Raw genomic sequence first — 26,895 nt, forward strand, 5'->3', positions numbered from 1 at the left:
GGCGGACTCGGCGGCCTCCTATCTTTTACACATGGCATTGGGGTCTTTGTTCCTGGTAATTGTGGTATGCTGGCGGGATTGGCGCCCCACAGCCCGGAGCGGGAGGGCAGGCGGCCCTTCCCGGCAAAAACTTGGTGGGTACGACACGATGATATCCGGTGGCTTCGGGTTTCAACTTTTTTCAGTAGTGTCGGTGGTATCTTGGAGGGTGTGGCGTCTCCTATCCTTTTTTAAAAAAATCTTTGGTCTGCTTTGTAAGAGGTCTCCTTCGAAAGGCCTTGGACCGATCTTTCTTAAGAAGAAAGACATGTTTTACAGCAAGCTGTCAGCTCCGTGGCATAGCAATGCAGCGAATATGCAGCAACTAGACATGCCTGGGATGCAGAAAGAGTAGCCAACAGCTACTGAAACTACGGAGCTACAGCATACCAATGGTAAAACAACACCATCTACAGATCTACAGCAAGTGCAGCCTCAGATTGCTACCACTCGTCCCGCCAAACTCCCCTCGCCATAAAAAGAGAAACATGACACAACCATAGGCAACAAGGAAGAAGACTGCAGTACAACTACTCAGTGGCAACGATCAGGCCAGCAGATTTCCAGATAACGATGTCGTCCCTGATGCCGTCAAAAACCTCCTCAGCTGAGTGTTGCGCACCCTCAAAAATTCTTGTGTTTCTTTCCTTCCAAATCTTCCAATGCACTAGGATGACAACGGTGTCAAAGTCACGCCGCAGCGGCTTGGACACCTGCTTCCTCGCTTTAAGCCACCAGTCCTCTGTGGTGTGGAAGCTCGAACCGGGGGCACGGAAGGTTGCCGCCGACTAGGTTCTAAGTTTGCGCCAGACCTTGGAGGTGAACATGCAATGGACGAACAAATGAGCACAGGTTTCAGCACGCGACCGCTGGCTGCATGAGCCAGCGTTAGGCCATCCTCGGCGCTAGAGATTGTCCGCCATCTCTGGTGCACCACCAGCCACATAAAAAACTTGCAACGAGGCGGGGCCTTGGATTTTCAGTCGGTCTCGTGCAGGGAAAGCTTCTATTAGCTGCAAAGAACATGTTGTAACCACTGCTCGTTGAAAAGCAGCCATCCTTGGAGTGGCACCAGATCAAAGTATATGTAGCTCCCTGGCGTAATTGAACTTGCTGCAGCTCCCTGGCGTAATTGAACTTGTAAGAGGTCTCCTTCACTACTTTGTATCGGTTTGGCTTTGTGTAGCTCTATTTATAAAGCGGGACGAAAGTCTATTTTGAAGAGGTAAATCCGCTAAAATTAATTTGGATTGAAGGGAAATACCACATTTGTTTGTCTTCGTAAAATGAATCCAGATATTTACCTCATCCTTTTTTATTGTCATCCGGATACGAATACTACCACATCTACTTTCGATTTCCCTAACATGAATGTCGAATAATTTAGATTATCCATTGACAGTTTCCACCTCTACTTATCATCAGCGAATTGATTCGATTATGCACTTGACCAGCAATTAGGTGAAGTGAACAGTCGTCGTGTTGTGTCGGGTACTCGGGTACTCGGGTTTAAGCGAGCTCATTCTGAAGCTACTATGCATCGGCGTGAGGATGTAGCTTCGTGTAAGATTTTACAATCCAACCTGAAGCAAATGCGTTTGAGTGTAAGCTTTTGCTTCACCTGACATAGTGACATGCGTTGCAATTGTACCAAAAGCTACTCCTGTGTACCATAACAAAACCATTATTATGGATCGGAGATGATCTGACGAACGTTTTACTTTTCTTTTTTTGGACATAGAATGCTCTGGCGACGTTAATTCGCCGTAGCGTACAAACAAGAGCGCGCGGCGTGTCATACTTGCCCTCGACGTACGTCGATCGATCGACGTCCGGGTGCCCTCCAGGATACAGTCCTACTTCACAAGCTACAAGCAATATGCCAAGACTGACGATCGATCGACGTCCGGGTTCCGTCCAGGATACAGTCCTACTTCACAAGCTACAAGCAACACGCCAAGGCTGACGCTCCCGAAGACGTGAGCGGAACCGCAAGAGAAATTATATCCTGTACGTACAAAGACGTGACGTGAGGTGTACATATCTCGTAGAGTTTCAGCTACTGCTGGACTCCATCTATTGTCTAAAGAGACAGCTTCAGATAAGAAATACGCAGTGGCACCTAGGTCCAACGGAATCCGTTTTACTGTGCAGGCCGAAAAACCGTACTTCCAGATCACTAAAAATTTGAAACAAAATTTTGCATGTAAAGAATGCATGTATGTACGTGCGTGCTATTTTTCATTACCCAAATTTTAATGTATGCAGCTTAGATAAAAATTGATAAATTTTAGATGAACAATCTAAAGGAAACTTCCCCCTCTCGAAATTTTTGTAACTTAGTGGTCCGAAAACTATGTAACTTAGTGACCAAAGTAAGTTTAATCAGGTTTCACATTGCTCAGGTTCTCAAAATGCGTTGTAGCTTCAGACTAGATGTTCAAACAAACGAGGTGTGCTTCGGTGTCCTCCCCCTCCCCTTGTCAACCACTAAAGTTGAAAGGAAAAAATTAACCCACAAAGTGGCATCGAAAGATATTGGCCGCCCACAAAAAAACAAAGTTTGAAGAGGGAATGACAAGGAAGCAAAAGTCCAAACCAGGGGCGGAGCCAGCAGGGTGTAAGGGTGGGGTGAGGCCCACCCTAAGATTTGGCCCAACCCATATATCCTATACTGAAAAGAAGAAGAAAAGAAAAAATACGCAACCCTACTTAGGCCTGCCCCACCCTAAAATATTGGGCTGGATCCCCCAAACATATATTCAGTTGTACTAAAGTTGTGAAATGGTATAAGTTAAGTCACATTTTTCGATAAAGGATGCTTTATTACTTTTGGGAAAGCAATTACATCCAGCCTCTGCATAACCAGGATGCACACAGCCGTTCAAAGTGTCTGGATTCAAAGTATATAAAACTAGGCGGAATACATATCGGAGCGATGAATCATATAACGCCTAAGGTGTGGGTGGTGCTGTAATCCGTAGACTATGCTGCCACCCATGTAGGGAAAAAGTATCCCTCGCCGTAGCCTCCAACCGTGTACAGACCTCCGTAAATAGGTCTCGGTTCTCCATCCGCTGAAGAGGTAACCACAAACGGAGAATACCTTTACATCTATAGATGACCTGCAACAAAGAACAATTTTTATCGTTAAAAATCTTGTCATTTCTACTTAGCCAGAGTGCCCAGATAACTGCTAGCGCCCCCACCCTAAGAAGAAACTTAAACCTTGAATCGATACCGTGAAGCCAGTTGTCAAAGACATTGACTACACTAGTAGGGGGATACATGGTAGATGCTACTTGGATGACTGACCAAATAGATCTCGCAAAATGACACTGGAAAAAAAGGTGTTTAATAGTTTCATCTTGGTGACAAAAAACACACCTAGAATTTCCATGCCAATTCTGCTTGACAAGATTATCTTTGGTAAGAATAACTCCGCGACGAAGATACCATCCGAAAATTTTAATTTTTAATGGTATTTTCATCTTCCAGATTTTTTTATTATTATCAACCGGTATATCAGAATGAAGAATCGCATTGTATAAAGATTTGACTGAGAAAGTGCCATCTACATGAAGATTCCATCTAAATTCATCCGGTTCAGGTGATAGGTGAATATCTCCCAGCCGTTGAATTAAAGCATTCCATGCCAATAGCCTTTGTCCAAGTAAAACCCGTCTGAACGTCACATTCGGAGGTGAGGTAGCCATTACTGTGGCAATGGTATCACATTTGCGATGAACAATACTATACAAGGCAGGATACTGTTCACTTAAGGAAGCATTGTCTAACCAAACATCTTTCCAAAACCGTATCTGTTCTCCATTCTTAATAGAGAAAGTACCATGGCGAAAGAATACATTTTTTGTCGCCATGAGACCAACCCAGAAGTGAGAATCCCCAGGTTTCCAAACCACTTGGGATAGCGCCTTCGAGCCAATATACTTTCTACGAAGAATAGTTTGCCAAATCCCATCCTCAGTAAGAAGCTTAAAAAGCCATTTACCTAGCAGAGCTGAATTCTTGACCTCCAGGTCATGAACTCCCAGTCCGCCTTGATCTTTGGGACTACAAACTACACTCCATTTAACCAGTCGATATTTCTTTTTCTCGCTGTCCCCTTGCCAAAAGAATCTGGATCGATAATAATCGAGTTTGTGCAGAATTCCTTTTGGCAACAGGAAGAATGATAACATATACAGTACCATATTTGTCAGTACTGAATTAATGAGAACCAATCTTCCTCCGAGGGACAACAGTTTACCCTTCCAACTACTAAGGCGTTTTTGTAATTTTTCTTCCACAATTTTCCATTCAGCAATTGTAAGTCTCCGATAATGAATCGGAATACCCAAATAGCGAATAGGAAATTGGCCTTGCCCACAACCAAACAACTCTGTGTATAGAGTCATATCGTTTTGGGAATCTCCGAAACAGAACAATTCACTTTTATGGAAATTGATTTTCAATCCCGACGACTGCTCAAAAGCCGCCAAAACTAATTTCAGATTGCGAGCTTTTTCGAGATCGTGATCCATAAATAGAATTGTATCGTCGGCATATTGAAGGATAGATAAACCCCCATCAACCAAATGTGGGATCACACCTTAATCTGACCATCAGACTTGGCCCACTCTATGAGTATCGCCAACATATCCGCTACAATGTTAAACAACATCGGTGATAGTGGATCCCCTTGGCGTAACCCTTTTCGTGTTTGGAAATAGTGGCCGGTGTCATCATTAACCCGGATCGCCACACTACCTCCATACACAAAATCATAAATTAGAGCACGCCACTCAGGAGAAAAACCTTTCATCCTAAGAGTCTGCTGTAGGAAAGACCACTTGACCTTATCATACGCCTTTTCGAAATCTAATTTTAAAATGACCCCATTTAGTTTCTTAGAATGCATCTCATGTACCATCTCGTGCAACACTGCCACTCCATCAAGGATATTCCTTCCTTGCATGAAAGCGGTCTGTGATGGTTGAACGACATGATCCGCAACCGTATTAAGTCTAATGGTGGCCACTTTCGTGAAAATCTTGAAACTGACGTTTAATAGGCAAATAAGTCTATATTGTTGAATCCTTTCTGCCTCATTAACCTTCGGTAAAAAAATTACTTCACCAAAATTTAGACGAAATAATTCTAGTTGTCCTGTGTGGAGATCACTGAACAAATCTAGAAGGTCCGATTTAATAGTATCCCAAAAGGTTTGATAAAACTCCGCTGGAAAACCATCTGGACTCGGTGCTTTATTGCATTCCATTTGAAAAATTGCCTTCTGAACCTCATCCTCAGAATAAGGTGCGATTAGTAGGCCATTTTCTTCCATAGAAACTTGGGGTATGTCATCCGTTAAGTCCTCGTTAAGTTAAGTCACATGATTCAGTCTCCTAGATTTCTGCAACTGAGTTTACTTGCAAACCGATTCAGGTGAACATAAGATGAAACACAATAAGGCGCTAGATGGAGCACAATAAGGCGCTAGGGCCGGATGGTTTCTGGATGATCTACCAGACATTTTGGGATATTGTCAAGTCTAACCTATTGGATCTATTTGCTGGATTACATAAGGGGCAACACGATCTGTTCCGTATCAATTTTGGTACAATTATTCTTCTACCAAAAGTTACTAATGCGGAACAGATTCAGCAATACAGACCTATATGCCTCCTAAATGTTTGTTTCAAAATATTCACAAAAGTTGCTACCATTCGACTTAATTCAGTGGCAGATAAAGTGGTGCATGTTTCTCAGACTGCTTTTATGCAAGGTAGAAACATCCTAAATGGGGTGGTCACCTTACATGAAACAATTCATGAGATGCACCGTAAAAAGTTGAATGGGGTCATACTCAAAATCTACTTTGAAAAAATCTATGATAAAGTCAAGTGGTCTTTTCTTCAACAAACCCTCAGGATGAAAGGTTTTTCTGAGGACTGGCGAGCTCTTATTAGTAACTTTATTTTTGGTGGTAGTGTTGCCATTAAGGTCAATGATGACATTGGTAAATACTTCCAGACCAGAAAAGGGTTAAGGCAAGGTGATCCCCTGTCTACAATGTTAATTAACATTATGGCGGATACGCTTGCAATTATAATAGAGCGCACTAAGGTCGATGGTCAAATTGAAGGTGTAGTCCCCCACTTGGTTGATGGCGGCTTATCCATTCTTCAGTACGTCGATGACACAATTCTATTTATGGATCATGACTTGGAAAAGGCACGAAATCTGAAATTAATTTTTTCAGCATTCGAGCAGTTGTCCGGTCTTAAGATTAATTTGCAGAAAAGTGAATTGTTTTATTTCGGTGAAGCCATTGATGAAGCCAACATGTATGCTGATTTATTTGGCTGTGGGATTGGTTGTTTTCCAATTAGCTACCTGGGTATTCCGATTCACTATCGGAGACTCACATTGGCTAAATGGAAAATTGTTGAAGAAAGACTTCAAAAACGTCTTACTAGTTGGAAAGGAAAATTACTATCCCTTGGTGGAAGATTTGTTCTCATCAATTCAGTACTTACAAATATGGTACTGTATATGATTTCTTTCTTCTAGTTACCGAAAGGAGTCTTACATAGATTGGACTATTTCCGATCAAGATTCTTTTGGTAAGGGGATAGTGAGAAGAAAACGTATCGGTTAACTAAATGGAGTGTTGTATGCCGTCCGAAAGATCAAGATGGACCTGGTGTTCATGATCTTGAAGTTAAGAACAGGGCTTTGCTTGGTAAATGGTTGGCCAGGTTGTTAACGGAGGATGGGGTATGGCAACAACTATCACGGAAAAAGTATATTGGCTCAAAAGCGATCTCTCAAGTTCTTTGGAAACCAGGGGATTCGCATTTTTGGGTTGGCATCATGGCAACTAATAAGCATTTTTTTCCCATTTGGTTCTTTCTCCAACAAGAATGGGGCGGAGATACGGTTTTGGGAGAATCGTTGGTTGGGAACAACCACTCTTCGTGAACGGTATCCAGCTTTTTACGGTATAGTTCGTCATAAAGGGGATACCTTGCAGAAGGTGTTCGAATCTCCCCCCCCCCCCCCCCCTCTATGACGTTCAGACGTGATATTTTCGGTCCCCAACTAGTTTCTTGGAATAAACTGCTTGAGCGGTTAGATTCAATCCAGCTGGTTCAGGGGATGAATGAATTCCGTTGGAGTCTCACCAAAAATGATATATTTCCAGTTAGCTCCATGTACAAAGCATTATTGACATAGGCATCCTGAATGGGCCTACCGAAGAAGTTACTCGGGGTTTCCTGAAGGCCCACGACCCAAAGAATATAAAGTCCGGAAGCCCATTGAAGTGTTGATATAGAAAGTAGAGATAGATTAGTAATAAAAGAGATGTAATTATACGGGATGAACTCAAAGAGTCTCTCGGAAATTGTAACTTGTATGGCACGAAACCCTCGGCTCCGCCTCCTATATAAGGGGGAGTCGAGGGACAAAGAAAGGATCGATTTCATTATCAATACAACCCTAGTTTTTAGCAGTCGAGCACCTTTTCAGCTGAAACCTTCGAGATCTACTTGCCCTCTACTTTTCGTGAAACCCTAGTCTACAACTCGTAGGCACTGACAAGTTAATCCCTTATCAATTATGTTTATCAACCCAACCGGTACTAAATAATAAATCTATGTGGAAGATGAAGATACCCTAAGCCCCAAACGGGAATCTTACTTTTATCCTATGCTAAAAGCCTCAAAATTACGCGAGTGCTGCAGATAGCAAAGGTAAAACCTACACACTTACAAATAAGACCCATGACCGGTACTTTAAACTACAGAAGTACTAAAGAGCGACAGAGTCATCGGCAGGCTTAGTTCCATCGACTCGTTCGGGGGTTGCCGCCAAAACATACATCGTCGGTTAAAAAGCAAAGTTGCACTTACAACGGGTTTCACAAACATGCAACATGAGCTGATCACTCAAGTAATTTGCTGCCGACAAACTTACATACATAAGCATCATAATACACATGCTAAACGAGCATTTAAGATTTGCTCTATTAAATTTTTCCACCGGCTTACGATACAATTGAAAGGAAAAGTCTAGTAAAAAGGAGGTACATATAAACACCTTTGATAGATTCGTAGGAATAAATGCACCCGAATGATCGATTACAACAGAAGTCGAATGATCAAGTATAATCATTACAACAGGAGCATAAACGTTCTCCGGACTTTTCTTCAGGAATCTTCGCTTCTTCAACTGCCTTTGAACTATCTTCAAGCCTTTCAATTACAATGGTGGCAGGAATCTCTGCCTCGGCAAAAAGATGTCCTACATCACCATCGGCATTTGCAATGGCCATGAAATTTCGGAAGGATGTCTCGAGAGTACAAGGGCAAAGACAGCTTTTGCTCCAGCAATAAGCTGTGCACGAATCAAGCCCCGGATTTTCTTAGCATTACTGAACTTTGACATCAATGTCAGTAAAGTAGGAGGGACTTCATTCAAGGGAAACATTATCTTCCATATCACCCTCAAACCAGTATAGCACTTGTTAAAAAATTGGTGCACTTGTTGCACCCGATCTTGAAACTTTGCGACAGTGGCAGCTTTCGATTGGTTTCTCCAAAACACCTCATCAAAGGATGAAAGATGGTTCAAGGCATTTACGTGTTCATGAACACGCTGGTTTTCTTCCGACAAGTTCAAGGCTATGACTATAAAGAAGTAACGAAAGAGGTGGCATCAGAAGAATATACTTGGTCGTGTTCAAGAAGCTAAGGAGTAAGAAGATACTTACAGTTCAAACTTTCTGTTGCTTTCTGCAACTCAGTAAGGGCGTATCGTTTCGCGTCAATGGCCAGATCACCCTTCTTCTTTATAATGGCAGCCATAGCATGAATACCGCGCATATCCTTTTCCATCTGGGCAATTCAAGTCTTCATACGTTGGAGCCGATCATTCTCAGAATAGCCATCTGAAGGACCTTCGGTAAAAGATGGCACAGGAACCACCTACGAAGATGTACCATTAATTATGTAATGGAATATGTGAGTTTTTCAAATGGAATTACTCCCATCGGGAGCGTACAATCAAAACATTGAAAGTATTACAGCAAAAGGGTATTGGCAACATTGCCAATAAAGGATTTGGTTACAATAAAAAGGGCCTTATGACAAGGAATTGTTTTAAACAAGCGGACGAGATTACGATCCAATAAAAAGGAATCAAGGAGCATGGGTCTGAGTTGATAAACTTGGGCTGGCAGCCGACTTGTTTGTTGAAACCAACTCAAGAAGCTGAAGCGCACACTTGCGCGCTGAAGATTTATAGAGACTCAAGTCGATAAGTTGCCCATCTTGCTCCTTCGGCAGTTCTTTGGACATTTGTTCCATATCGGCTTTGAAGCCATGACCCATCATAAGTTGGAAAGCTAGAACAGTGTCGTAGGTGCGTGAGGTGTGTTTGAATACCTCGATGATCTCCTTAGTGTCGACGGCAAAAGCATCTGTCAATTGTTCCAGAGTTTTGTTTTGGTCGGCCTTGGGGAAAATCATCGAGTGCATTCTCGACATGACTTCTTTGTTCTTCTGGAGAAGGGCTTGAATGAGCTTGCTGGATTCAAGAGTCATTGACGAAGCATCGACATGAGAATTATCTGGGAGCTTATCTAAGGCCTCTGCAGGAATATCGGAGGCTTCTGCGAAGAACGAAAATAAGAATTTGTTAGTTGCAATTAAACCAAGCAAGGGAAAACAAAAAGTTAAATCGATGAGAATTACTGAGCAGGGCTAAAATGGATTGGCGAAGAAGATTGTCCCTTTCACTCCTCTGAGCTTCGGCAGTGATCTTCAAAGCTTCTTCATCTTTCAGCTTGCTCCTCAGCCGCTCGAGCTCTTCCTTCAAAGAATCGGCATTCTGGCAAGCTTCGGCAGCCATCTTAACTGCATTATCAAGCTTCAAGGAAGTAGATTCAACTTCTTTTTGAAGCCGAACCTTCTCAGCTTCGAGCGAAGTAAATTGAAAGGCAAAAGCCTCCAAAGTGAAAATGACTGTTCGAAAATCCTAAAGAAGTAAAAAAGAAGAAGCTATTAACAACAGTAGAATTCTCGTCAAAAAGTTTATAGTTCAATAAAGACTCGGGGGTTGTTAGAAGCAGACGTATTATCAAAACAGAAAATCTTACAGGTCTTCCAGGAGGAGGAGAAGCTGTAATAGCAGTAGTCGAAGGAATCTCCTTCCCTTTAGAAAGGGAAGAAGCTATTGAAAGTTGAGCTGCTAGGGTTGTCACTGGAGCCGAAGCCTCTGACGCTGCAGGAGTTGGCTTGCTGGAGCTTGTCTTAGCCTTCTTTGGAGGGGGTTCTATGAAGCCCTCGTCACTGCAAGCATGCAAACCAGACAAAATGAGAATTAGATACGAGAGAAAATCTTGGAGCAGAAGAAGAGACTTACAGATCGTACAGATCATCTTCATCGGCAAAACCGCCAGACGATATATTTGAGGGCTGCACATTGGCCTTCTCTGCAGTTGCATCAACAAAGGCAGCACGATCAGCATCATCGTTGTGATTTGACTCCTCCGTGTCACTTGTATCATTGGCAAAAGATCTAGGTTATATGGAAAAAAAGCTTCGGGATTCGCAGGATCATTGTCTTCATCTTCTGGATCTACATTTTCTTAAGTACGAGACTCTACAGGAATAGAAGAACTTTTCTCTTCAAGATTGTCATCCAACATATCCTGGAAATGCTCGGGAGCTAACAGACCTGTCGAAGAAATTAAAAGGATTAATAAAAAAGAAGGAAGGAACAAGTATAACTCGAGTGCAACATTTGATGTAAAAGAGAAGTTACCTCATTCGGCGGATGGTCGGCATCGAAGGGTGATTGAGGAGATAAAAGTGGAATTGAATCTTCTTGACTGAAGTGAGTCAAACGCCTGACTTCATCAAGTAATTCTTTTTCAGACAGTTCGGCGATGTTTACTCTGGTTTCGTCCATGGGGCCTGAATATAACCACATCGGGTGGGCTCTGGACATAACTGGTTGGATTCGGCGTTTCAAGAAAACGGCTACTACTTCAGTACCCATCATAGTTTGGCCATCGGATTCCTTAATTCGAAGAACTTTATCAAATAACTTATCGACTGCCGGTTTCTCTTCGGCTGACAGAATATTCTTCCAAGATCTTTTGGGCACGGCCTGGAGGATGTCGACAAATTTCGGCAATTGCATGTTGGATGCAGTTGAGTCTTTGATGTAGAACCACTTCAGCCTCCACCCTTGAACAGACTCTCTATTTGGAAAGTTGAAGTAATTCACCTCCTTGCGGACAACAAATCCAACTCCGCCAGTAACGAAGGAACCACTACTACAGTTATAGCGTTTTACAAAGAAGATCTTTTACCACAAACCGAAGTGAGGTTCAAAGCCTAGAAAAGCCTCACACAAAGTGATGAAAATAGCAAGGTGAAGGATCGAATTGGGAGTCAGTTGCCATAATTGGATCTCATACACATGAAGAAGACGCCAGAGGAACTCATGAGCAGGGAGAGAAAGCCCGCGATATAAAAAAGACATGAACATCACAGTAAAGCCGGCAGGAGGATTGGGGCGTGAAGCCGAACCTGGGAGAATGAAGTTCCCCTCGTCAGCCGAAATTATGCCAAGGCTCCGAGCTTTTTTTCTCGTCACGCTTGGTCGCCATGGAAGCTGGCCAATCACCGGGCGCAGGTCCCGCGGCGGAGACCTCCGGCGCGGGCGGCGCAGGAGTAGGAGCGGGAACTTCCGATGCGCTCTTTCTCGGTGCGCTGGATGTGGCTTTAGCGGCGGTGCCGCTAGTCGCGGCGCTGGCGGCGATGGTGAGGTTCCTCTTCTTCACCATCGTTGAGAGTATCGGAGGGAGATCTAAGAAAAGCGGCGGCGGCGTAGCGGTTTTGAGGAAGAAGGATGAGCAAGAAAGGAGGACCGTGAAAAGAGAGAATGGAAAGGATAAATTTTGTCCCTAACGGTTATAAATTAAAAGGTTAATCAAGGGAAGCTTGGAACTAGGTCACCACGTGTCGCTATGTCTATTTTACCAAGGAACCTTTTCTCCACTACACGCGGAAATCGAGAAGGCGTCTTGTTTACTGCACAAGCACTGCTCATTTCATAAGCTGACTGCGCAGAAGTAGGGTGGACCCGCCAGGACGTGTTTTGTCAATCAAACCGCACAATGATTACGTCATCAATGATGTCATAAGTAATATCGACTCCGCATGAAGCATCCGAAGGAAACTGAAACAATCGAGTGGTTTGGTCCGAGTCTACACGCGGTTGCAAGCATCCGCGCTTAGACTCGGGGGCTACTCCCATCGGGAGCGCTGAACGCGCACCCGATAAAAGTTATGGACTCGAAGACTTCGCAAGGCCTAGAATCATGTCCGGGGACTTGATTCTGAGTAGGGTAACATTGTTTTGCCATGGGCAGTTAACCAACATCGATCTACCGAGTAAAGCTGGGCACGTTATTCAACATCCTTTACGTTCTACCAACAAGCATAACCTTACTTGGAGGGATTGGAGACCCGATATAGGAAGATATATCGGATGACCCCGATAGTTCGAAGAAAACATCGGCAGAAGAAAAATGTCCGAGTAGTACAACTTGAGTCTACACACGGTTGCAGGCATCCGTGCCTAGACTCGGGGGCTACTCCCATCGGGAGCGCTGAACGCGCACCCGATATAGAAGACATTGCTATTACGAGGGAGTCAAGATTTTTCGGGTATTCTAAACATTCGACAGAAGACAGTTTTATTCCCTGCCCGAAGCTTCTTCGGCCAGTCACTCGGGGGCTACTGATGTGGGCATTACCCTTCGGGTAACTAGTCTTATGCTACCTCTTACGGCCCAACCAGGGGCCCATGAAGGATATCCATCGACCAAGGTGGGCCGATACGTCAGTTCCAAGAAAGGAGACTTGGCAAGCAAGGCAAGAAAACGAAGAAAACAAGGAAAGATTAGACATAGGACTCTTTGTAACCTAGTCGTACTCGAACAGACCTCTCTAGACCTGGCTTCCAATATAAGGACCAGGAGAGGGTCTGTCGAGGGACACACAATCATAACATCCATAACCACCGTAAGTCTAGGGTTAGGTCACCATAGAACTTAGCCTCTCGACGAGATCTTAGTCGAAACCTTCGGCACCCCATTGTAACCCGATAATTTCAGTAATCAAGATCAGACAGGCAGGACGTAAGGGTTTTACCTTATCGAGGCTCCCGAACCTGGGTAAATCGCTCTCCCCGCTTGTTTGATAACTGATGTCTCGTGTCAGTCTACAGGATTCCATCTACCCTAAGCCCCAAACGGAGGGCATTGCCGGGGAGTACCCTCGACACCTCTCAAAACAAAGGTATTTGCATGGTATCTTCGTCGAGGTGTGATTCTTACTAAAGATATCCTTATAAAGCGCCACTGGCAAGGTTGTACGAAATGTGTGTTCTGTCACAAAGAAGAGACAATAAAACACCTTTTCTTCAACTGTCGGGTTGCTATATCTATATAGTTAATCATTCAGATAGGTTCTACCTTATATCCTCCTCGTAGCATTGCAAACATTTTTGGTAATTGGCTAAATAGAGTGGATTCTAGGTACAAAACGATTATCAAAGTGGGAGCGATTGCGGTAGCATGGTCGTTTTGGCTATGTAGAAATGACAAAAATTTCTCTCTCATGCAGGTCATGTATCGATGTACGGCTTTGCTCCGTTCATGGTCGCCACTTCAGCGTTTGGAGGATTGCGACCTCTTTATAGAGGTGTCGACACGATTCAAGAACACGGCCACGAAGTTTATTTCCCAGCATGACTACATATGCTACTCCGAAGACTTGCGGAATAAAGCACAACTGACGTGATGTCATTAAAAAACACAGGACACATTGGCGCACAGGGGATGCCATCACCTAAAATATCTCCAAATGTGTTTCATCATGTTTAAATGTGTTTCATCAGCTAAAACATAGTCCAATTTCTTTTTTATCTAGTTTTTTCTTGGATTTTGTTATGTATCATCATGTTTGAATGTGTTCCAGAATTTAAATTTTACAAGATATAATGTTAATCTAACAAGATGTTTTAGGCTTGTTTAAAGATATAATGGAAAGAAATACACACATTCTAACAAGATGTTAATCTGACATATATTCGTTTGCGGGGAGAAATGGGGAAAGGACCACTAGTACAAGAATACAATTCAGCTTCATGTTTGTTTAAGAAATAGTCGAATTCCTGCAGCATTCAAAAAAATCAGTATACAGCCATAGGCGGTTAAAATTGGATGTAACCATTTTTTAGATACATTTTCATATAATTTTTTTCATCCAATGTCGTATGCAAAATCTAGAGACTTTTTATCGAAAAATGGCGCCATTTTGCAAAATTTGTCAAAATTCATGTTTGTTTGTTTTTCCTTACAACAATACTGTAAGTTTTTAAATTTTGATGTTTCTATCAATTTTACTCCCTCCGCTCGTAAATATAAGTCATATAATTTTTGGCATGGAAATTAAAGAACACGTATTGAGAGAAAATTACACCCGGTTTGTGTGGGATTACCCCTATACATTTGACATGAGAAAATAAAGGACTTTGCATAAGATAAGGAAAAATAATCAAATTCGTAAAAAAAAATCCACACAAGTGGTGCGTCGCACTAAAGCCTATGTTCCGGATTTTTTTTTTTCTCGAAAAGCTATATGTCTTATATCCAGGAACGGCGAGAGTATTTATTTTTTTCAAAATTGAAAAGGTAGCGTCTACCTGCACTTAACACCGGCACACCACTATAGAGGTGCGTCGGCGGTAAGTATGGTGCATGGCTCTGGCAGTCCCGGTCCTGGAAGACCCTTACGCCCTGCGCGTCAAATTTCACATGCGCCGGTAGTACTTGAGTAGCACCGGCACACCAATATTAGATGCGCTGATGGTAATATAGTGCCGGCGGACCACTTTTTAACACGCGCCGGCAGTAGCTTGGGGTTTATAAGACTTTTCTAGGGGTGTGAAATGTACAAAATTCCTGATAGACCTTCCATGGCATGTCTTGGATTTGCAGAGCTATGATGGTATCGTCGGCCTCGACTGGCTTGCAAAGCACAACCTGATGATTACACGTTGAGATCAGCAATGGATCGCAGTTGAACATAAGGGACAGCTAAGTATGCTGCGGTGTTGGCGAATAAGGCGCCACACACGTCCTGCTGGAGTTCCACCTTGTCCAGGAAACTGGAACAGCTGAAGAAGCTCCACTACCTCTGAAAATATAAGCACTCACTGACATGTTTCCTTTTAAGTGGGACCAAAATATTTGCCACCATTCATTAATTAAGAAGAAGTATCTTGACAAGACAAAGTTTCGAACCAAAAAAAAGTCATAAGGGATTACTCTCACGTCCTCTATTACAAAACTCAAACACTTTGCACCGTGGCTACCCAAAATTTAGCCCCGGCTTTAATGATGTCGAGAAGGATGGAAGGGAGGGGGACTTGTGGTTGAAAACTCTAGCATTTTGCTCCTTCCAAATAGTTCAAGTAACAAGCATGGTTATAGTGGCCATAGCCTTCCGGTTTGCCATGGCATCCTTCAACATCTTTGCCCACCACACCGCAAGGGTGAGATCGTCCACTCATTAGTGTGAACGGAGGGGATGACAATCCAAGCCTTCACCATTCCCAAAAGATGCTTGGTGTAGAGACAATGGGAAGGAAGGTGAGCCGTCGTCTCTTGAGATTGGTTGTAAAGCGGGCAAAGCCCGCAACTGGTCATACCCCTTCACTCAATATGATCCGCCATCCAAATCCTACTTTGAAGGGCCAACCAAACAAAACAAAAAACTTAATCTTTGGGGGAGCCCAAGTCTTCCACACAAGTTTGTTCATGTTTGTAGCCGCGGCACCGAAAAAATGCGCGGTGTATGCCGCGGTAGAGGAGTATTCACCGTTGGTAGTGGTGTCCCAAGTGATAGTATCATCAACATGCTCATCGAGTTGGATGCCTTGAAGTTGCGTCCAAAGCCGGATATACTCATGCACGTGCTGAACGGTGAGGTTGGTGTTCATCAGTCGATCTTAATTTTTGTCATCCAAGTGTTGCCAAGCTAGGCTTGATTGGCCTTTCTTTCGTATGGATGCCTCGTAGAGTCGTAGATGAGGGGCGCAATGTCTTGGGCTTCGTACCATTGAGCCACGGAGAGTCCCAAAAGTGACAATCTCCCATTTTCCATGGTAATAGTAGTGGAAGCATAGAGAACGTCCTTTGTTTGCTCCTTTGTTTAAGACACCCGTTGGACTACCGCCTCGCTGACAGTATGATCACCAAATTCCACTCATTCTTGGAGCGCGGCCAGTCTTGATTCGTCCTTGCCGTGTGCGGTGTGTCCCAAGCTAAAGACAGAGATCAAATGCCAGATTCAAGAACTGTTGAAACAAGGCGTAATCACGCACAGCAACAGTCCCTTCGCCTCGCACGTCTTGCTCGTTCGCAAGGAAGACTTCACGTGGCGCTTGGTGACCGATTACCGGCAGTTGAACACGCTCACCATCAAAGAGAACTAGCCTCTCCCAGTTATCGACCATTGTGAAGAAGAAAAGCATATGGTTGCAGCAGCAGCGACGATGGCTAAGCGGCGACAGAAAGGAGGTGCACATCGATCGGAGTTGGGGAGAACCAGAAGTGCGCACAAGGAAGAAGACATCGAATTCTTTTGCAGGGAGCAAAGCAGAGTCCTCCGTGCGGGTCAGGTTGCCACGTAGTGTTGTAGGGGTGTCCGATGCAATTTGTCCTAGTACCTATAACAGCGTTCCATATGGTTATAGCCGGCTCAGACGATGTGTCTTATGTTGTTATAGTTCTACTATGTATTCTTTTCCGATTTCGAAATCTTATCTCGCTAGAGCCGATCTTGTTACCTTTTCCTTCATTTTCACGACGTAAACTATGCGTTGGGTCTTCCAGACAGTACAAGAGTTTTTTTGTTTTTCTGAAACAGACAATACAAGAGTTTGTTAATAAAACAGTCTACACTAATCGTTAAAGTTTCTGCGAAGCTGCTAGTCGGCAGTCAATTCTGGCAAGTCTGCATCGAGGATGCGTCATGCATGTACGCATAACTGCGCTGCCCAATTGTGTCATTCGTCGATAGCTAGATCGCTAGCTAGTTCTCGGAATGTGCGCGTACATAGGAACATCCGATTTTCATGAGCTTTTCTTTCGAGATCTACGTAATGCATCTCGATCTCCAGCATACTTACAACCAAGTATATGTATATATGTTTGTCAGGTATAGACTTAAGCCGGCTAGTTAAAGATTAGTAACTTGTATAGCTTGCGAGGATACAGCCACACGCACATGGAGTGGACAACAAGGCGCTTGCTTGTGTTCCTCTCTTCACTCACGCTTTGGAGCATCTCCGTCGATGTTTGTTCGCCAGCCGCGGCGGGGCCTGTGCTTGCGCCGGCACCGGCGCCGGTGCGGGTCGGCGTGGTGCTGGACCTGACGAGCGACGTGGGGAAGAAGACTCGCGCCTGCATTTCCAAGGCGTTGGACGACTTCGACGCCGCGCACGGCACCGCTCGGGTGGAGCTTCGCGTGATCGATTCGCGCGGGGATCTCGCCGTGGCAGCGCACGCTGGTAAGTGGTAAACATTCAAACTTCGAAGAGCTCAGTTTCAACATGTCATAAAACTTCAAACATTATGAGTCGAATTATCATGAGATGGGGTGGTCCACCCCGGGTGGACGCAGGAAGAGCCACAACCCGCGACGTTCATACATTCAAAGTCTCTGGGACAAATAGCCACTCACTCCCACGGCGTGACAGCTTGACAAATTTGATATTTTTATAAAGAAGGAATATATTATAGGGAAATTCAATTCAGCTCACTAGTGGAGAGAGGCCCTTCTGTTTCGGCCCGTAACGGGCTTTAGCCCAGGTTGACCAACCGGAACTAGCCAGGCGGGAGTAAAGGGGTCGGCCTGATTAGCAGCCGGGACAAATGGCTCTCCACGTGGCTGCGGTACAGAGTTTAGGCTAGAGGACATTTAGTCTCGGCTCGTAAACCAAGACTAATTATTATTTTCCGAAATTGTTTTTCATTTTTATAATTTCTTTTTCCTTTTATTTTAATTGTTTAACTCGTTACTCGCTCACTTACCATTTTTAATACTAATTACACTTAATTTTTAGTCTAATTCTAGACTTGGTCACATCTCGGTCGGTCACCCATCATCACACTACTCCACCCTTAGCACGCTTAACTCCTCGGTTTTTTTCCTGATGTGCTCCCGCAAATGTGATTGTGACTTGTTGTAAATACTACCATATCTATTAACTATTATACCATTGTGTCCCATTTCTGCATTTTTTGAAACCAAAAACAATTATGTAAGTAAACAATAAGGAATAAGATATTAATGTTGAATTCCAATGAAAATAAAATCAGTAATAAAACTAATTTTATTATTATTATCAAATAATATATGCATTATTCATATAATATGGCCAAATAATATATGCATTATTATTCAAAAATGTTTTCATTATTCATATATTATGGCATAATTAATATCTTTGAATCTGGAAACCACAATTGGACAAGTAATATATGCATTATTATTAGAAAAATGTGAGAAATTCGAATACGAAATAATTTTGTTTTCATTCATTTATTATTATTATTATTATCAAATAATATATGCATTATTCATATAATATGGCCAAATAATTAATATATTTAAATCTGTAAACCACAATTAGACAAATAATATATGCATGACTACTAGAAAATGTGAGGAATTTGAATATCATATTTTAAAGTGCCGACAAATTTTAAAAAAAAAACTCTATATGTACATCTCCATAATATATATGCGTTCGTTAAGTTTCACGAAAAAACTAATTTTTAGGTGATCTATGTAAAAAAGAGAAAATATATCTTGTAAAAAGCATTATTTTTAGCACTGAGTTTTATCTTTTTTACACATGTCACATGACAAGTCGATTTTTATGATACAACTTTGTGAGCGTGTAACACGTGAAAATGTATGTACGAATTTTCCGTTTCAATTTTTTTGAAATTCAAAATGTATGTAAGATGCATTTTAAAATAGAGGAAGCATATGCTCCCATGTTCCAAAACACCAATCCCCTTACTTAATATTAAGATCATACCAATTACACACAGCTTCTGTAACAACATAATATCTAGAGCAAGTCTAGACATATAGGATGCACATAGCCAAGAAAGCCAAAGAAAAAAACACCAAAGCAATCTGAGAATCTCAGCAACAAAAACACCACCAGTGGTGATGGCACCTAGAATTTGAAAAAAGGTTCTCCAAAACTACGCCTCCAATAAGGTAACAATGCATAAACACCGCCATCATCCAATGGTCAGATCCTGGGATTCACCCTGTAAAAATCCTAAATTTCCACACAATGTTGTAAAAGTCCTAAATTTCCACACAATGTTTTCACCAAAGAAATGACTATGAAGCCGTTATTGCGAGGTACAACCAATTAAGATCAAACCCAGTTAAGCTCAACCCTAGGGCTCTTGCCTCGGAAATTGAGATATGGAGTTCAAAGACCACCTCCAAGAACAAAGTCTGACAGGGTCACCGCCACTTGTCGACAATACTGCAGCAAAATGCCGATCGCCACATCTGGTGTCAGACCGCACCCACGGCGTGCATGCACGTCTACGAAACCTAAAAGTTGGCCACATCGGATCTTCAAAACTGAGACTATGTTGCACATTGGTGGAGGACCACCTCTTCCTTGAACAACCATGTCTGCCTCGCTAGCATCATCCTGCAACAACGGCACCTCAGCGACGAGAAGCAAAATGGTGTTGCAGCAGACAGTTCCCATGATGAACACGCACACGGCGTGAACTCATGCACGAAGTAATCCATGGCATGTTCGCATAGAAGGTAGAAGGTCGCGAGTAAGGCCTTGATTTGTGACGAGATCTGAATGATCTGGCCACCAGAGGAGATGCCACACCGTGAGGGTCAAATGACACAGAGTTCATACAAAAGACACAAAATAAGATAAATATGTGAGATCACGCATCGCGTTCTCAGATGATCATTTACTTATTCTTGTACCAACCCCTTTGAATTGGGTATATGATGCTCAAGTCGTTCATCATGATCTGCTTCTCCTCGGCGATCAATTTTGCATCTACTTTGATAGCTCTTGACCAGGCATTGACCTCTTCATATTAAAGAGCTCTTCGTTGTACCTTAAGGGTCTCTTTTGTAGGTCAAGAAAGCTTAGCATTTGTTCCTCTTTCTTCCGGTGTATCCTCACATCCCTCTTGGCATTTACATGTTCCTTATTGGCGGTAAACCCCTTAAACATCGCATCCACACTTCAGGACTTGCTTGGAAACAATTTTGCCCCTTGGTCGAACCGCACGACCCACTATGCTTGGGCTGCCCTCTTCAAGATCAATGACCGATGAATCATTGCCACGTTTCTTTGGGCCTTCTAGACTTTTCTTGTATCAAACATAGATTGTTTCACACTTGGGATATTCTTTGATCTTCTTCCAACAATGTCTCAACATGAACGGTTTGTTCTCATAGAACTCCTTGAATTAATCCAAAGCTCAGAGAACCTACACATATGGATGAAAATTCAATAGGCTACTGGTAACATATAGAAGGTGTATTCACATATTTATATTAGATGAGGTTTTTTGCATGCAAATGCCACTCACAGGCAGGTCCTTCACATGTTCGTACGCACCACAAAACCTAGTGCACTCCGCTTGTATAAATGTCTACCTCTTTTGAAGAGAGACATCATATCCGATCACTCTCAAAACTGTAGGGCGAGAATTTCCTATGCTTATGAAAGTACTTGCCGACCCTCCTCCAATACCTCCTTTTTGCTCGACGCCGCAAATTGGATCTTGTCCAATGTCCATCCAAGCATCATAGAGCAACTTCTCCTCCCGATCATGTATGCTAGGTCCTCTGGCGTTTCCTTTTCTTTTGTCGTGGCTTGTCTGTCGATCTCATCCACAAACAATGGCTCTCCATCAATATAGAGCTCATACTGTTGAACCTCTTATTAATTATCTTGTTCATTGTCCATAAGGTGGTTGTCCTATGCTTGCATATTACACACCATATTGACATGCGAATGGATAGAGAAATGAGAGGTTGCAACCATACCAGGCTGAACGGTGTTAGTCTGGAATTTCGACGAATAGTTTGTGGGGCGCATGAGTGTTGGCGGTGGAGAGTACTAGTTGCCTCTAGATATGCTTCGGCGCTGAGTCACCAACGACATGAGTGTGGGTTATGTCAAGGATAGAAATTATGGGGCTGTTTGGCATGGATGTGATCTTTGGCGACCTAGAACTGTAGCTGCCGAGCTGGGATGACACAAGGACATGTTGGACACTGCAAGGCGGCTCCCCGAGAGAGTTGGCAAAGGCCGTGCACTCACGGATGAGACCGAGCCTGTCGAAGAGGCGCTGATGGTGTGTGCCATTGTAGCAGTTGTTGTGGATATACTTTATGGATATAGACGTGACAATGTTAAATGTCAGCGAACGTAGGTGGCCCACAAGAGGCGTGGATGTAAAATCCCACCAGGGTTACCCTTCCGCTGGAGCCCAAGACGGAACAGCCAACCGTCTAGGATTAGCCCAAGACAAAGCTGGAAGGTGTTTGGAGTCACAAGACTTGAAGGACATGTATGCCGCCTTGGGACTCCATGACCTAGTCAGGTAGGACTTTCTTTGTAAACCCTACCCTCGGTATAGTATATAAGATGTCCTTTAGGTAGCATAAAGGGATGACTCAATCTCACACCATTGTAAACCCGACACATTATTGCCAAATATTGAATTATAGGAGGAGTATGAAGGAAATATGCCCTAGAGGCAATAATAAGTTGTATTATCCTATATTTCTTGATTCATAATTAAGTTCATATCTTTTTCTATAATTCGTATTAATCCCGATCAGGGCTGGCCCATAGGACGGGGCAACGGGACGACCTTCTTGGGCCCCCGGCAAGTAGGGGACCCATGTCCATGGAGTTCTTCTATACGTGTAATAATATGTTTCTGCATTAGGCCCAAGAAATCCACGATAGAGCCCACAATCAGGCCGTGCAAAGGTAAACCCCACCAAACTGCTAACTAGCAGCCCGTTTTCCATATCCTCACAAAAAATCGTGTTCCTCTCGTCTTGTCCTTGCCTAAATTCCCAACCCTCAAATACAGTGACACCGCTCTAGTGTCTCCTCGATTCCAAGGGTACGACTAGCTTTTACTGGAGACAAACAACTTAATCTCATTCCCCAACCCCGTCTCTCTTTCCATTCGCCCCATTGGCAAGATGTTTGAGAGATGGTATGTATTCGTCCTTGCCGCAATCATGTGCATAGTGAAAAGTTGATTCAGTTTAGCTGTGGTCTTAGATCGTTCTTGCTGAATGATAGAGTAATATCCAGTTCTTTTGTTTGTTGTATTCTAGAAAGTATTTATCCGGTAGGGACTAAGAAAAGGACATATGAACTTGTAGAATCCCGGAAGGATCAATTGATAAATATTAGAAGCAGAAGTTCTTCTATGGGTGACAAATAAACTCCAAGGAGTAATCAACTTGAAAGCGTATTTGTTATGCAGAGTGTCGAAGAAATTAATGGTCTCACTTGCCAAAAATGCGCATATGAAAACGATCTTTTGTAGAACTATACATATTCCTTACTTGCATGCTATTGTTCTCTTGATCGGTACAAATAAATAGTTGTGATGTAATTTAGATTTTGGAATTCATCACTCTATACTATAATAAAGTGAGCATAGATTTTTCTTTTGAAATATAAATATTTGAGGTGTATTTGTCTCAACAAAGGCCTTGTTGTCTTGTTTGCCCCTGGGCCCTGAATAAGTGTGCACCGGCCGTGCTTTCGATCAGAGCTACCACCGAGATGCTTTTCGCCCCACCAACTTCATTTGTTCTTTTTTTTAGGAATATCTTCATTTGGCAAAATCATTTGCAGTTTTTATCTATCTAGACGTGAACATTATTTTTGCGAACTTTTTTCCTAGTAACAATATTTCTCTCGGGGGAGTGGTAGTTCTGGTTACAATTCAGTTACCGAAAATCCTGGCCGAGGAAAAAGTTCCTGCTAATGCACTTCACACCTCTTGTCCCGCAATTTAATCTATAGCTTGAGTGCACAATCTAACAGTTAGACACATTTATTTCATTACTTGGCCAATAGTTGCTTAGATCATGCTATTTACTTGGCTAGTTTGTGATTTGCAGCCGGGGACCTGATAAGAAATGATCAAGTGCAAGCCATGATATGGGGGCCACAGACACCGAGCAAAGCTGATCAAGTCGCGCACCTAGGCCACTCCAACAACATTCCGGTTCTTTCCTTCTCCGACATTTCCCCAACGTTGTGTGCTTTCAGGCTAGAAGATCCTCTAACAGTTTCTGGAGGCCATGCCAAGGTTGGCTTTACACTTGGAAGTGATAGTATAGCCTTTCTTACCCCGACGACCGATAAAAGAAACGGCATAAAACTAGATACAATAAAAACAAGCGAGGATTGCCAAGGTCAATATATGAAGATTGGTGTACCACTGAAACATGGTTTTAAAGAATTTGTTCAAGCTACTGATCCGAATCCCATGAACCATAATTTCACTGGCTACAGCATTGATATCTTCAAGGCTGCTATGAGGGACGTGAATCCTAGTCCGTGCTATCAATTTTGGCTTTTTCAGGGTACTTATGATGAGCTAGTTGGCAACGTGTCTTCAGGGGTGAGGCTTGATCCTACACACTTCCAGCTCATCCTTTCACGAGAATTGGTTGGTTAGCATTTTCATTTCTGATACTTGTATACATTTTAACGTGTGCAAAAAAATGTGTGGAAAATCAGGTGTATGATGGTGCCGTAGGTGATGTGACGATAACTGCGAAACGAGTCGCTGCCACAGACTTCACGGTGCCATACACACAGTCTGGTGTGTCTATGCTCGTGCTCGTCAAGTATGAATCGCATACATGGACATTTCTAAAGCCACTGAGTTTGCAACTTTGGATTGCAACCGTAGTCTTCATCATCTATACTGGATTTGTTGTGTGCATCATTGAACTGCAAGGAAATCCGGAGTACCAAGGATCAATTTCGAGACAGTGCAGCAATGCCCTGTACTTCGTTTTCTCGACTTTGACGTTTTCACATGGTAATCACCTCAAACTTAAACTATTGGCTCGCCAGTATCTTGATGCCTCGCCAGTATCTTGATAGGTTTCTTCTAAAATAACGTGACCTATTGGTTATTTCATTCACAGGCCAAGGTATTCGAAGCCCTTTGTCAAAAATTGTTGTGGTTGTATGGTGCTTTGTAGTGTTGATTCTGGTAACAAGCTACACAGCAAGTTTGTCATCCATGATGACCGTGAAAAGACTTATTCCTCAGGTGACAGATCTGGACCAGCTCCAGCGTGACGGCGACTTTATAGGATACCAAGATGATTCTTTTGTGCGGTCGTTCTTGATAGCTCATCATAATATCAGCGAAAGTAAATTAATGAAATACACGACGAAAGAAGAGTACGCTGCTGCTTTGAGGAAGGGGTCAAAGAATGGAGGGGTGTCGGCCATCGTCGATGAAATTCCCTATTTAACTTCTTTCCTCTCTGACGGTCGGAACAAAAATGAATTTATGATGCTCGGGTGCATATACAAGACTCCTGGGTTTGGTTTTGTAAGCTTCTCAACCTAATGCCTTTGCATATTCATTATATGTCGCTTTAGTGCTATATATATGTTGCATTCTCGAGATACCTATTAACATCATGTTTTCTTTACCGCTAGGCATTTCGTCTAGGTTCTCCACTCGTGCATGACCTTTCCTCTGCCATCCTCAACCTAGCAGAAGGGCCTGATAGCTCGGCAATAGAAGCGGAATGGTTTGGCACGGCTGCATCGCTAATGGGTTCTGGCACGGTACCTGACACTGATTTTGCGGATCTCACTTTCAGAAGCTTCTCTGGTCTCTTTTTTATCACGGGATCAATTTCAACTCTCATGCTGCTGATAAGCATTGTAAGGTTGGTTCATGCAAACTACACTACAGTCAGACAAGATGATGTGGAAAGTGTGCCCGACGATGAGGCAAGCCCGTTGCAGGATGGCATGGGTGGCAACCCAAGCCCACATCAACAACCACCACATGAAGCCGTCAGTAATGACATCGAGGACGTCCATGTTGATGTTAGTGACGAAAATGCTGGGGGAGGAGAGCCAGGCCCACTGCAACTGAATGACACGCACACTGGCCCGATGCCTGCAGCACACATTCAGATCGACATGAGCAATGTCTGAGATGAAGAGAAGTGCCATATACTCATGCGTACTTCGCTTGACATAAAACTTGTGCTACATTCTCCCTGAACCTTGAACTAGATAGAATATTTTTGGGATGGAGGGAGTGCATACTTCTATGTTTATTGATTGTTTGTTTAGTAGCTTATCAAGCATGTCGCTCGATCGTGCATACTTCTATGTTAAATGGAAGGAACAATCGGTTCGGTTACCTGGTCGGTCTTTTGTCCTACTTGAAAATATCATTGTCGAATTCTGAGAAAAGGCATATACCTATCTCCTCATTTGTTTCAGACCTGAAACGAGAAGCTTTGTCAAAATTAGAGGGAGCCCATTCAACCGCGCAGAAGCGGCAGATAGCTCTTCATCCCGAAGAGTTCTTTTTCTTACAGAAACAGGCTTTATTGATTAAATCACATCAATATGCAGAGTTCCCGCGGATTTTTTTTAAATAATACGAATATTTTATTTAAGTGCAGTAATAGCGCGCGTTTTCAAAAAGTTTGAAAAGTGTGACCCGGTCGGTTAGCAGCTGACCGATCGGTCTTTAGTAGACCGACTGGGGCGAACTAATTGGTCAGATAGACCAATTGGTCAGCTGTAGACCGATCGGCCTCCTAATTCCCATTGTTTGCATGATTATTTTTCCACCCCCCGATTTCCCACCATATTTGTTCCCTCTCTTGTTCACACCGCCGTGTATTCCTCCCGTCCTTCCCGCCACGATCTCCCGCTAATTTTATCCCCCCACGTTCTCCCGCCAGTCCTTCCCGCCACGTTTTCCCGCCAATTTTATCCCGCCACTATCTCTCGCTATATTTTCCCGCTGGATTTTTGCCTATAAAAGCAGGCATCGACAGTCTTCGCTGCACAAGTGCTTCTATCTCTCTTTTTTTCTGTTTGCTCACCCTTAGCCATCATGAGTGTGCCGTGCTCTGACCAGGAGTTTAGGCCGGTGAAGGCGAAGGCTGCAAGTTTGCCCCCGGGTGTGACTGCGGAGCGGTGTTGGTGCGGCCGTCTTGCTAAGGTTAAGCAGGTGGAGGATTTCTCCGACCAGTTCGGCAAGAAATTTTTCATGTGTGCGAGCTATGAGCATGATCCACCCCGTAGTTCAGCTTCATCGTCCACTAGGCCGCCAGTATGTTTCGACATAATTTTATGCATGCATAAATTTATTTATGAATGTGATTTAATGGTACTGTTTCTGTTGCAGTCTCCCCCACCCCTATGCAAATGGTTTCACTGGATAGACACGGAGCAGCCGGATTGGGCGCGGCAGGAGGTTGAGGAGAAACACCGGCGTGCGTGGGCAACGTTCTTTGAGGAGGAGCGTCAGGAAAAGGCCCGTGCTAATGCTAAAGCAGAGCGAGAGAGACAGATCCAGAAACTTAGGGCGGAACAAGCTCGTAATCGGGAGGTGAATCAGAAGAGGATGGATGATGAGGCTGC

At 43.3% G+C, this 26,895-nt stretch overlaps 1 protein-coding gene across 1 annotated transcript; it reads left to right on the top strand.

Moving 5' to 3' along the window:
* Positions 1 to 17,417: 17,417 nt before the first annotated feature.
* LOC127330086 (glutamate receptor 2.8-like) lies at positions 17,418 to 25,650 on the top strand. The gene is made up of 5 exons (XM_051356430.2): positions 17,418 to 17,700; positions 23,370 to 23,875; positions 23,995 to 24,301; positions 24,411 to 24,826; positions 24,937 to 25,650. The coding sequence occupies exons 1-5, from the start codon at positions 17,418 to 17,420 to the stop codon at positions 25,444 to 25,446; spliced, it is 2,022 nt and encodes a 673-aa protein (XP_051212390.1). The 3' UTR covers positions 25,447 to 25,650.
* Positions 25,651 to 26,895: the final 1,245 nt, after the last annotated feature.

The sequence above is a fragment of the Lolium perenne genome, chromosome 2 (assembly GCF_019359855.2).
Source record: "Lolium perenne isolate Kyuss_39 chromosome 2, Kyuss_2.0, whole genome shotgun sequence".
NCBI classification, from domain to species: Eukaryota; Viridiplantae; Streptophyta; class Magnoliopsida; order Poales; family Poaceae; genus Lolium; species Lolium perenne.

Coding starts and splice junctions, on each gene's coding strand:
- LOC127330086 (XM_051356430.2), top strand. CDS start 17,418: ATGGAGTGGACAACAAGGCGCTTGCTTGTGTTCCTCTCTTCACTCACG. Junction 17,701..23,369: donor CGCCGTGGCAGCGCACGCTG/GTAAGTGGTAAA, acceptor TGTGATTTGCAG/CCGGGGACCTGATAAGAAAT. Junction 24,302..24,410: donor GACTTTGACGTTTTCACATG/GTAATCACCTCA, acceptor TTTCATTCACAG/GCCAAGGTATTCGAAGCCCT.